A 12,147-nucleotide genomic window follows, 5' to 3' on the forward strand; every position below is an offset into this window, starting at 1 on the left:
GAATATCCTGAACATTTTAGGAAATAAGAAAATGAGGAGAGTCAAGTTGCTTTTAGATAAAAATAAACCTATTTTTCAGATGACTGCATCGACAAAAATTCAGTGCAACCCTTTCTTTTTATTAATTTGTTTGGGTTTTTTTCCCCTCACATTTTTCTGCTTTCATCAAGCTGCACATCGGCGTATAAAAGTGAGCATTTGAGAGAACGACTGTGTGAATATTACTACAGTAAAAACAAAAACAAAAACCCTGAGAGAAACTAAATAAGATCAGATTCAGCTCCCATTTACTTTTACCTCACAAATTTATGTAAGCTGAATTTTTTTTATTCAATTTCATGTCTTAGTGTATTTCTCCCAGCTCTGTTTTCATATTCTGTTTTGATTACACTGGCTTTGGTATGTCATAAGATAGAGATCTTTTCCTTAAAATATTTTTTCTGTATTTATCTTAACTTGTGGCATTTCTATAGTATTCAAACACAATTGAGATACTTTGCCTGTGCTGTCAAGCCCAGTCATCAAGCTTTCTGATTTAATTGGATTTAAAACACAAACTGATCTATTTATTTGAGTATTTACAAATGCCTGGTTCTTATGTTGATCTGCAAAACTATCTGATGGCTTAACTAAATATCTGCTCAATTTTGGGGAATGTGGTGACAGTTGATATATTTTAGGTATCAATCTTGTGTTTTACCAGGATTTATTCTTTAAGTCACCCACACTCGAACACACTGGATGCTGTTTACCTGAGGTAACCTCCTTGACGTCCAATCCGCTGCCGATCCCCGCGCCGATGGAGCTCATAATCTTATCAATCTAAACAGACGGGAAACAGACAGAGAGGTAGCAATGTGTACAGTACATATTAATAGGGGGAAAAGTTATTTCCCAGGAATAAAGCTATTTCCTATTTCTGGATTCATGCGTCACATAATGTGATCCTTATAGCAGCCGGGATGCTGAGTGTCAGCCGGAAACTTTTAGACAGCTGAACCGAGATGAAGAGAGGAAGAGTGACTGCTGGCTGCAGCACAGTGGACATGCTGCTAACCACTGAACTGTACAACCTGCTCATTTGTCAACCAGGCAGCAGAGCCGCCATCCACAGAGTCTCACAAGCAGTGATCACAATCACACCCCAACAAGCTAATTAATCAGATCCGTTACACAAGGAATAATATATGTCTAGGACTTAAAAAAAACATAGTTTTTTCTGAAAATTTAACCAACAGTAACAAATTTCCAGTACAGAAATGTTATATTATCTCCATGTTATGAACGTGAAGATCGTGGCTGACTTCACGGTTGTCCAGCTAACAGTCACTTAAATCCTCCACGAGGAAGGTAAGCCACCTAATATCACTGATAGAGAAGCTGGCTTTTCACAGCACATTGATGGAAAGTTAAACGGAAGGAAAAACTCGTCTAGAACAAGAAACAAAACCAACACGGACAAACCAAGCTGCAAGAGGATTATGAAGAAAACCCTATTTGACGGTAAATAAATTGGCACTGCCAAATATCCCAACGCAGATGAGTTTAAGGACAGACTAGATGCTACTGCAACTTATATATTTAATTATGTCAATGTTTTAAAACACCGCTCTCACTGAGAACATCCAAGCAGGCTTTGTTGCATACATTTAGTCTAAAAACGTAAGGAAACATCTTCTGCCTGCCGCCTTATTTCAGTCTGGAAATTTCTTTTAGGACAAATTAATTTCATTTGAGATATGCATGCTATTCTGTTTTTATTTTCTTTAAATAAAAGCATTTACATCTGAACACCATGAGAACTTCCTAACAGTCTATGCCTAAGTGATAATTATTAACAAATAACTTCAGTAATTAGTAGTACATGATGTACAAATACCAAATTTGAATCAAAAATTAAATTTGCTTGAATCCTGAGGATCTTTTGTGACTCGTCTCTTGCAAATAATGCAACTCTTTCCAACTGCTGCTTTTAGATAACATTAAACATTTGATAACATTTAGATAACATTAAATTAGACAAGAAATGTTACCATAAATAGGAAAAAAAACAAAAAAACACTGATGGTAATTCATCAAGACAGCAAGTCAGGAGTTGCGTTGGGTAATTAATTAACATGTACGTGCAAATGTGGCACAGCATACACTAATGGGCTTTCACTTGCATCATTAGCATCATTTTAAAAATAGTCCAGGTTATTTATATGATTAGATCTGCATTTTTTGTTACATTTGCATTTTTTCCTTTAAAAAAGATTCGTAATATCTTAATATCTCTCAAAGTTATGTCTGTTTAAAAAAAGTAGCTGAATAACTTTCATGTCAGGAACTAAAACACAGCAGCCTTGACCCCTGACCTTTACCCTCCACAAATCAAACTACTTTCAAATATTTGGTTTCTCTCTGAAGGTCCAGGAACATTGGAGTGGGAACACAGTAAATTAGCGCTGTGGAAGTCGAGGACGTTTCAAAGGAAAGTAAATGATGCTGTTCGGTGCTGAGGCTGCAGTTTTCTTTCCTGCAGAGACCAAATGCTGATTTGCTTTAATCAATTTTATAGTAAGAATACACAAGTCGCAGCACAGCCACTGATCTGAATCTTTATTCCTCCTTTATTATCGCCATTGATTAGATAATTCAGATCTTAAACTGTCTGCATCATCACCTCCTCCCACTCGGCGGTGAAGGACGGGGTCCGCTCCAGTCGTTTCTCCGGGCTGGCTCCCTCTCTCGAGCCGGGCGTTCCTGGCCACTGGCCCCGGGACCCAGACCCCCAGCTGTGTTCCTCCTGAGGAAAATACAACACATAAAAAAAAAACACTTTCACACATAACCTATGACTTGCAAAAAAAAACTTAAAAACATCTTTGAGCTTAAAATTCTTTTAAAAAACTAAAAAAAGACTTCATCGCTAATAGCTTTATTTTCATCAAACGGAATATGTATTTTCTGTAGTTTATAATTTATTTAGGCTGAATTAAACAAATCTCAAATGAAGCGCCAGCCACTGGAACACTGTGGCCCAGATTCTTGAGTTATCTCATTGGCTGAAGCCACATCATAGAAACTCTGATTTATACACATGAATATTCTGAATAGTTGAAAATGCACCAAACAGGAACTTTTTTTCTCTTTAAATAGGACACAAATGACAAAATATTTTTTAAAACTATTGTGGTAGCCTTAAAGTCTCACATACTGTGCATCTGGAAAGAGTTCACACCCCTTTTCAAATGTCGTGTTTTTAATGTGGCGTCACAATTTAAGTGAATAATACACAAAATCTGCAACAATTTGGTTATTTAAACTGAAACTAACATTTAGTCTTTTATGACTTTCACTTTCTTCTGGTGAAGTCATGATTAAATTTACTGACTGTGAATACTAAAAATCCAATTCCAATTAATTCTAGTTAACAAACAGTGCAGTAAGTAGATTTAAAAGTTTCTATCTAAGGAATGCTCCACATTGAGTCACTGACTTGCAGCATTATCTACCAGCGTTAAAAAATGCTACTGTGTTTTTCTGCTGATATGGTGGTGTTTTGGTGATGCAGAACATTCCTTTTGTTTTAGAAACTAAAGTGACATGTTTATAGAAAAATGGTTCTAAATTCAAATATTTATTTCAAATCTCAACTGATTTGTGACTGCTATGCTGGAGGAGACACTGGTCCGTATACTTTGGGAGATTTTAGTGATGTAGGAATGTTTTCTTTGGTTCTGTCAGGTAATACTACTTTGTAGTCCAAACATTTGAAGAATACTGGTGATTAGCAAAGACATAGTTTCTTCAGTGCTCTTATCAGCCTCTTGGTGGGATTTAATTTCTTCTGCTGATGGATATCTCATGGGAAGTTTAGCAAATCCCTTTTGTAGGGGAAATATGCCATATTAGATTTACAACAAGTTATGAGATGATTGCCTGACTTGACATTTTAAAAGGAGTAGGTATGATTTTTGTAACTGAGACTGAACAGAGAACAAAGAAAAAAAAAAGAAAAAAGGTCTCACCTGAATGGGTGACACAGCCATCAGGTTGGAATCGGACTTGGACAGAGACTTGGAGAGCTGCAGGTCCAACACGCTGCGTGGGACGGACCTCATCCTCCCCAGAGTGCAGGCTCTCTCTTCGTAGCCGTCCCTGACCTCGCCCCCCACCTGCTTCCCCTGAAGCTCTGCTACGTCTCCGTTTTGTCCCAGGGAACAAGAGGACGGGTGGTTTAGTGTCGACCATCCACCAGGTAGGCCCGCCTGTTCACAGTTCTTGGGCTGAAGCTGGTCCTGATTGACCCGGGTGTGGAAGATGGTTCGGTAAACGACCTGCGGCTTCTGGGACCTCTGGGGAGACGATTTGTTCTCAGTTCTAGAGAAACCCTGAGAGGCTCCGCCGCCGATCACAATGCTGAACTCGGGAGTCTGCAGCACGCTCCCTTGCACCTCTGAAGAAGCGTATTTAAAGTGCTTGGGGCTATAAAGGTGATAAGGCGTATCCGGTGGCTCACAAGCCGGAGAGGATCCATGAAGGAGGCCTGCGAACTCCTCTGGGACGAGACTTTTTCTGTTTTCCCCAACGAGACGACTTGAACTGGAGGAAGAGCATAGATGGGGCGGGTCTCGCTGGTAGGTCCCGTCGTCTGCAGAAAAGACACGGAAAACTAAATTACTAATCTTCCTGGAAGTCACAGCTGATAATCATCTTCTGCCTACAGTTTGAACATGCCTATATGAATTAACACAGAATTGATTTATTTAAAAAGTGACCTTCATTGAACAGGATAGGATAGGTTTTTACAACAGATTCATCACATTTTTTGCACAAAATCATTCTTAGATAATGAGATTTTAGTCCGCTCAGTTCTGCCAACTTGCACGTGAAAATATATGCAATTATACAACCATACTTTGTTGAAAAGCATTAGTAGATGCTCCTGCGCAACCAACGAGAATGCAGCAAGTGGTTTCTAAACGGTAAGTCAACAACAAAACACCTGATTTTTCCAGCAGCCACTGTGCAGAGGAAGTGCTGGAGCTCTGCTGGGGTTGCTAGGCAACAGTACAGAGCCAGTCAATTGTGACTCAACAATCAAGAGGTTTTTGAAATGTTTAATTTTACACACACCAAAAAAACATCAATTTACTGTTTTTTAAGTACTTGGGCTGTTTTAAGAACATATGCAACATCTTTATAAGACAAAACAAGGCCAGTCGGTTTTTCTGAGAAATCCCCAGCAAAGTGACAAACTTAACCAACAGTGATTAAATGGAACAATAATGATGTTAGCCCTTGAACAGAGGGCCATTTCATTTCAAGTATGTGAGTGTTGTGTTTTCACTGCACCACTGTGCTGTCTGCTGTGTTTGAAAAGCACAAAGAACATTCATTAACAGCCCGCCGTTTACCAGGCCTGAAGATGAGACTCATTCTTCAGTGTTAGTCGGACTCGAAATGTAATTTCCAACAGAAACTAAAAGGTTCTTTTGGTAGAACTAATTGCATTGACTGGCCAAGTGGTTAAAATTCAGCAAATTATCAGAATTTGAAAACTTCTCTTTGTATTGCCAACTTTGCCCTCTTTAGCAACAAATTGTTAGAGATCTGAGAAGCTGACAAACTGTCTGGGGTTTGATTTTTTGCAGGTTCTCACATTTAGCTCAGACAGGAAAACAACTTTTTTTTATATTTTCAATAAATGAGACGTAAAATGCCACATTTTTACACCCTAACCATTCTGTCAGGTCTTCACAACATTTATTTTGGTAAAATACAACACTGCACTTCATAAATCTTTCTAGTTAACCTTTTGTTGCTGATTTTAGGAAGTGTAGTGAAACATTTGGCTCCACTCCTCCCTTTTCTCCCCGGGGTGTGTGTTTTTAAGATGGTTGTGTATACACACACATTTCACAACCATCGAAATAGAGCCGATAGCATCTCCTCTCCAACAGCAAACCAAGCTCTGACAAGCACTGAGCAAATTGAAAAAGCTTTAATCCTAAATACTTATATTACTCAGTCCAGCAGTTCAAGAATGTATTTAGCTCATATTTAATTGATCCATGTTGTTACAGCATCAATTATACCAGCAAAACTTGTAAATGTCTGACATTAGGGGAAATATAACTAAGAAGTTCATGTTGCAAAAACAACTGAACTCATTTTTATTTAAAATTGTTTTATTGTATCTCAATAATAAAAAAAATCCCTGAATGGGCAAAAAATTTGCTTAACTTATCCAGAGGAATCAGAATACAATATTTTATAAGCAGGTTATGTCAAAAAATTTAAAGCTTTATTGCTGACTAGGATTATTGCAATCATGTTCAGACTTTTTCTTCCCAGGTCGCCTCTGAAAACTCAGGTTTTGCTTGAATCTTTGCTTCTATTTTCACACAGCACTATTTCACATATTGAAACCAGGTGCTACTTAGAAGAAGCAACTTTTTTAAAAATGATGTAGCAATAATTTAACAATATTGTTAAATTATTGGTCATTGGTGCCATCACATTTGACCTCCTCAGTGGAGAATAACATTAGTGTAGGATTGTGCATTTCTTTATAGGAAGCAACTAATTAAAAAGTAACTATCAGCTAAAAAAATACATTTTTGAAATATTTTAATCTAAAAGTTCAACCTGTTTAAACAAGCTAAGGTGTTTGAAAAGCTGGTTTGAGTACATACTAATGGAGTGTGGACGCATATTAAAACTGCTTGGCTTCTAATTAGTTTTTCGTTTGAATTTTTTTTGTAATTTTGAATAAGATTTGCAGCTAGCAGCAAAGTTAACACAAAAAAACCCGGTTTGACTTCTGATTCAAAGCACTGAAAATTTACTTGTGTGGGGAAATATGTCATTTATTTTACATAGAATAGTAATGGTAAATCTGCACAACTACTCATTGAAATATTTTGAGGTCATTCTTTCCCTAAATCCTAAAAACTTAACATTTTTCATATTTAAACTTGCACTGTATTCTCTCTGTATGTACATCTACATTATTCATTCTACCCAGAACTCTTCTTCACCCTTTGCTTTTTTTTGCTAAAGTTGAGGACCAATGGTAACAGGTGAGCATGTTGGTAGCTATGGGAACAACCTGACTTTCTGGGTATCTGAGAGCTTTCAACCTCCAGAAAAGTGAGGGAAAAGTGGAGTAAGCAGAGCTGGAAAAAAAGGTTTTTATAGACAGAAAAGTAAATTATCTGTAAAGTAAATTACAGTGCATACAACGGTTATACCTCAGGTAGAGGCGAAGTTAAAATAGCATAATTATAACTCATTGAAGCATGATTACAGGACAGGCTATACTTCTAATTTGGCTACAAACAATCGCTGGCCTCCTGAAGTAAATGTGTTTGAGTAAAGCTGTGTTCCTTACCTGAGAAGTACCGGCTCAAATGAAGGAGCAATCAAAGTTTATGTTCGGCAATAAGCTTTTATTGTAAAACTCTGTCTTCCTCTGCTGAAGAGCAGCAACTATCTAAGAATGGAATGGTGAAAGAGCAGTGGATGCAATCCACTGCATACCTGGATTTTTATTGCGACACAATATACACTATTGCAAACAGGTTGTGGCATGCAGCAGCACCGCCTGCAGACAGACTGTTTGGAAAAGATGTGTTCAATTCTGAAGAAACAACAACACTAATACAGCTGTGATTGTGCAGTAAACATCACAAGTATGTAATTTATTAAGAGTTCCTCAAGTCTTAAGCAATGCTTCCAGGTACCAAGCTAAAGCTAGAAGCTGCCTACCATGAGTTGATCATAATAAAGTTAATATGAGGGAATCTAGAGCTTAAAACAATATATTTATCTCTTAGAAAACTGGAATATTGAATAGTTATTAAACTCAAGTATTTTTTAAATATTCTGTTCTCTTTTTCCTTTATAATTACGTGATAAAACTTGGTAAAACTTCAAAAATGTAAACTAATGGAGCATTTTGATGTCCTTTAGTCTTATCTATTTTAGTTAAGATATACTTTTGGATAACAAAACAACAAATACATCGCTAAATCCATGTATTTTAACACACAACACTCAGCCAAGCGCTAGTTTTCAGAAATTAACCAAAAAGCTGAAAGTAGGTCACTATCTGGTCATGCTTAGATAACTATGATCAAAAGAAAACAACCTAGTATTATTCATAGTAAATCACTTTATATTTTTTGGAATAAATATAAAAAACATTGTTTTGCTGATGTTTACACTTTTTCCATGGCTTTTTTCTCTTCTGACTCTACATTTTAAGAGGCTTTATTCACTATATATATAAAGAAAACAGGGATGTATAGCATAAATCACAAGCTGCTATTCCTTATATGCCTCTGTAAAATATGACACAGCCTGTAAGCCTGTTATGAAAGGCGTGGAACTGGAATGTGGACATAATTAACTTCATTAGTTTCAACTGCGGTTATCCCGCTCCGACGTGCCGTCTTTATTACATGCTCAGAAACTACGCAATCTGAGTACACAATTTCATTTCAGATTAAAAAGTAATATGTACCGTAGTAATTGTGTTTTAGTAATATTGTGTTTTAGTAATTATCTTTCACAGAATTATGAAAATCTGTGTTTACGGTGCCTGAGGGAACGTGTTTGGATGTCTGACGTCACTATGAAAGCAATGTTAAAACAAAAAGAAGTCCATTCATATTAAGTTTTCCAAGTTCAACAGAAAAATATTAACTTTTTGGTTCCATTTGCATGAGAACAGAGGATACACAGACTTACTATTTTTCCAAAAACTTCAAACTATATTGGATTCACTTTGCTTTGGAAATAGTAACTGCGAAAAAAAAATAATCCCATTAGGCTTTTCATTACTTCCTTTCAGAAATGGCGCCAAAAAGAATACAAACAAAATTATATCTAACATTTTTTACAACACAGACTTTAAAGACAGACTTTTTCTCAAAGTTTAATATTTCTCCACTGAAGTAATGCAGTTACTGCTGATCTGACTTCTTTTTTAAGAATAATATATGCCTTATTTTAAATACTTTTGTAGTTTGGTCACAAAACACTGTCTGCTTCTGCATTTTTTTTGTTTTGCATATTGACTGACATTTATTGCAGGATATTGAAAGGAAAAATATCAAATTAATTTGGGCTTCAGAAGTGGGACGTCACATCAGTGAAAATTAATTCACAGATAAACTAATATTCTTATCTAATTGTGCAAATGTATCAAAGTATCCTAAAATATTTTATTCATTAATCATGAAAATGCTAAATACATAATTTAGCTACAACTTTAAGCTTTTCTTACCAGATCTCGCTAGAATGTTAAAGCTGTTGCAAGTGTGATTTTTAAGAAGTGAGGAATTACTTTTGAGATTAAACCATTAATACAATTTTACACAGATAAAGTTGAGAAAAATAGTGTATAAAAATTATCATATGGTTTATTCTTCACATTTAAATACCTTGCCACCTTGCAGTTGAGGCACATTTAATGTGTCAAAGTATACTAAATGAATACAAAGAGCACAGAAAAAAACGAAAGAGGAAAAAGGAAAATAAAACTGACTTTAATTTTAGATTTTCTGACCAAGTACAAATAAAATTTGAGAGAAAGACAATTAAGCAATGGTGAAACAGTCTGTTGTAATAAGACGAAATTTTAAAAGAAGGTAAAGTTAAGGGTGGATTCTGAAAACAAGGAATAGGAAAAGAACAAAAGTGTCTGGAGAATAAAGTGTCTGACAGAATGAAGGCCTGACTGACATGAGGCATGAACGAGAGACCAGGTGAAAGCATGTTGAAATGGAAAGAAGAGAAAATGGGGTGAAAATGAGGTTTTATCTGTCAAAGTAAATTCTGACATGATCACAACAGGCTTCTAAAAGTCGAGTATCCATGACAGGTTATCAAAAATGGAGCCGAGCCTTATTCATTATTGATTTTAACACAGCCTGAAGGTCACAGAGTACTCCGAATTTCCAGAAAAACACAACAAACGTGAGCAAAAAAAGGTGACAAGCAATCTCGCCACATCACCATCATGTCCCCCATTTTTGTTGAAAATGGCTCAAAGGAACGCACATGCAAAAAACAAAAAAACATTGTGCTGTTTCTTTTCTATGCGCATCAGCAGGAGAACCTGAGAGATGATTCAAACATCTGATAAGGATGCATTCGTCGCTGCGTCTCTTGTGGCAGCGCAGCAACTGTTATTAAAAACTACACAGCAATATCTGAGCTGTCAGTCATCTCTACATGTAGCTGGTGCTGCAGGAGCTGAAGCGAACATCCAGTTACGGGCGGGGCTGCGCTAACAAACCAACATCCAGATGATGCGACATCACATGATAATTGATTGAGTTGAGAAAACATAAAAGGCAACAAAAAACTAGTTGAGTTAAAAATGAGAGCCAGGAAAATCTTCCTTTTGAGAGTTGTTGGAAAGGTCACATTAATTAGTCAAGTGGAAACAAAAATACTTTCAAGAGGCAGGCAGAAAGTTTTCATTCCAACCAAGAGTCAGATTATGACTTAAACTGAGCTCTAAGTAAGCCAATAAGCTAACATGTCAGAAAACTACATAGTTACAACTCAGATGCCACATATAGATAATATATGCAAAAACTAAGAAATCATCTCTGCAACAACCTCATAAAAAGTTACAAAACCTCCTATGACACTATGCAGAGGCTCTGTCTGCACTGATGAAAATGCACTGCATGGAATGGCTAAAACAGTAAACAGGTCAAACTTCTTAATTCAGTTATTATTTTATCTTTTGGAGGTGTTCATAGACAACAAACAGAGAATTAAACTTTCATCCAAATATGATCAAATTAATAGACAGAAAAAAGAGAAATTCTAACGCCACAGCTAAATTTTACAACTTTTATCCCAATAAATATGCTCTATAGATGTTTTTTGAAAGCACTTTTTTTTACTCATTCAGGATTTTTTTTTTTTTTTTTACCAAACTATGTGTTTAAAAGGTGACCTCTAAAGTTTCAAGTCATATCTGAATATATTCACAAAGTAAAACCAGATTTAAAAATGGAAATTATTTTTTATTTAACCACTGTTTGCTGCTATTTACCCTCAAAATATTTCTTGTGGGCAAACAACTGTAGCTAAATATACAATTTTACCAAAAACTTTCAGTCACTTACTCATGAATCATTACACAAATCTGAATCTGTATCTAATTCTGCCTTTTTGTCACTTTTTACCAGTTAAAACACTGGATATTGTATCGTACCTAAAAACAAAATGTGAATGCATTGGTAATTTGCTTGGAGACAAAGTGTTTATGACACCAGAAGTGGTTTTACAGTAACACGCACAAACAGTTTGGGCTCGACTCTTTTCTGTGGAAGGCTGCAGATAGCAACTCCCTGCTGAGAGCATTACTTTATTGCTGATAGCCTGTGTGTATCTAAAGCCAGCCTTCGGGTGGAGGGGAGCCACTTTCCACACGCTGAATTCGCTCTTTCATTTCTGACTCCAGAGTTTATTGCCACAGCAACAGGCTTGTCTCCTGTGGTAACACATTTTTCAAGTCCCATGAAGAGTGACGGAAGTCTCTCACTGGTGTCACTGGAAATACATTTAGTGCTGGTGTGAGACAGAAAGCAGTGGCAAAGTTGAGATGTTTTATTTATATTAAATTGGAGATCATCTTTTTCATCACCTTGCAATGCTTTAAATTATCAAGCCTAAAACGTCTGAACAATGAATTCAATTCCGAACAAAGGGGTTATTTTATTCATCCACATCACTGTAAAATGTTAAACGATATAAGGTTTTCGCTGATCTTATTCTTTTTTTCTGTGTGACCAACAGCAGGATGACTTTCACAGTACATTTCTCCACATTCTTTCCATTTAGTTTTTCTGAACAGAGTCTGGATGTCTGTGTGAGCTTCATGACTCATCATTATGTTGGGTCTTCCTTTTAAAAGCTAAACCAGAAAAGACTGAATGGAAAATCACACAATGATGCATAGACTGGACCAGGTATTGACAAGTGTGCAAATACAGCACTCAGGAAAGCTTGAATTTAGTGCAAAGGATCACGGACAAATCTCTACAGAGACTGAAACATGCTGAACAATTCACTGTATTTAAATAAAAGTCCAAATTAGTGTGTTTTTATCTCAGGCTACACTATGCAGAT

The 12,147-nt window shown here is 36.3% G+C and overlaps 1 protein-coding gene across 5 annotated transcripts in view; it reads right to left on the reverse strand.

The window, feature by feature from the left end:
* anks1b (ankyrin repeat and sterile alpha motif domain containing 1B) overlaps positions 1-12,147 on the reverse strand; it is a 184,485-nt gene that overhangs the window by 51,253 nt on the left and 121,085 nt on the right. For all 5 annotated transcript variants that reach the window (XM_028043366.1, XM_028043365.1, XM_028043368.1 and 2 more), the window contains 3 exons: positions 4,014-4,636; positions 2,666-2,788; positions 753-822 (listed from right to left, as the gene is read on the reverse strand). In XM_028043366.1, the coding sequence (XP_027899167.1) occupies positions 753-822; positions 2,666-2,788; positions 4,014-4,636 (816 nt within the window). The remainder of the gene's footprint in view (positions 1-752; positions 823-2,665; positions 2,789-4,013; positions 4,637-12,147) is intronic.

Source organism: Xiphophorus couchianus, chromosome 17 (assembly GCF_001444195.1).
Source record: "Xiphophorus couchianus chromosome 17, X_couchianus-1.0, whole genome shotgun sequence".
Classification (NCBI taxonomy): Eukaryota; Metazoa; Chordata; class Actinopteri; order Cyprinodontiformes; family Poeciliidae; genus Xiphophorus; species Xiphophorus couchianus.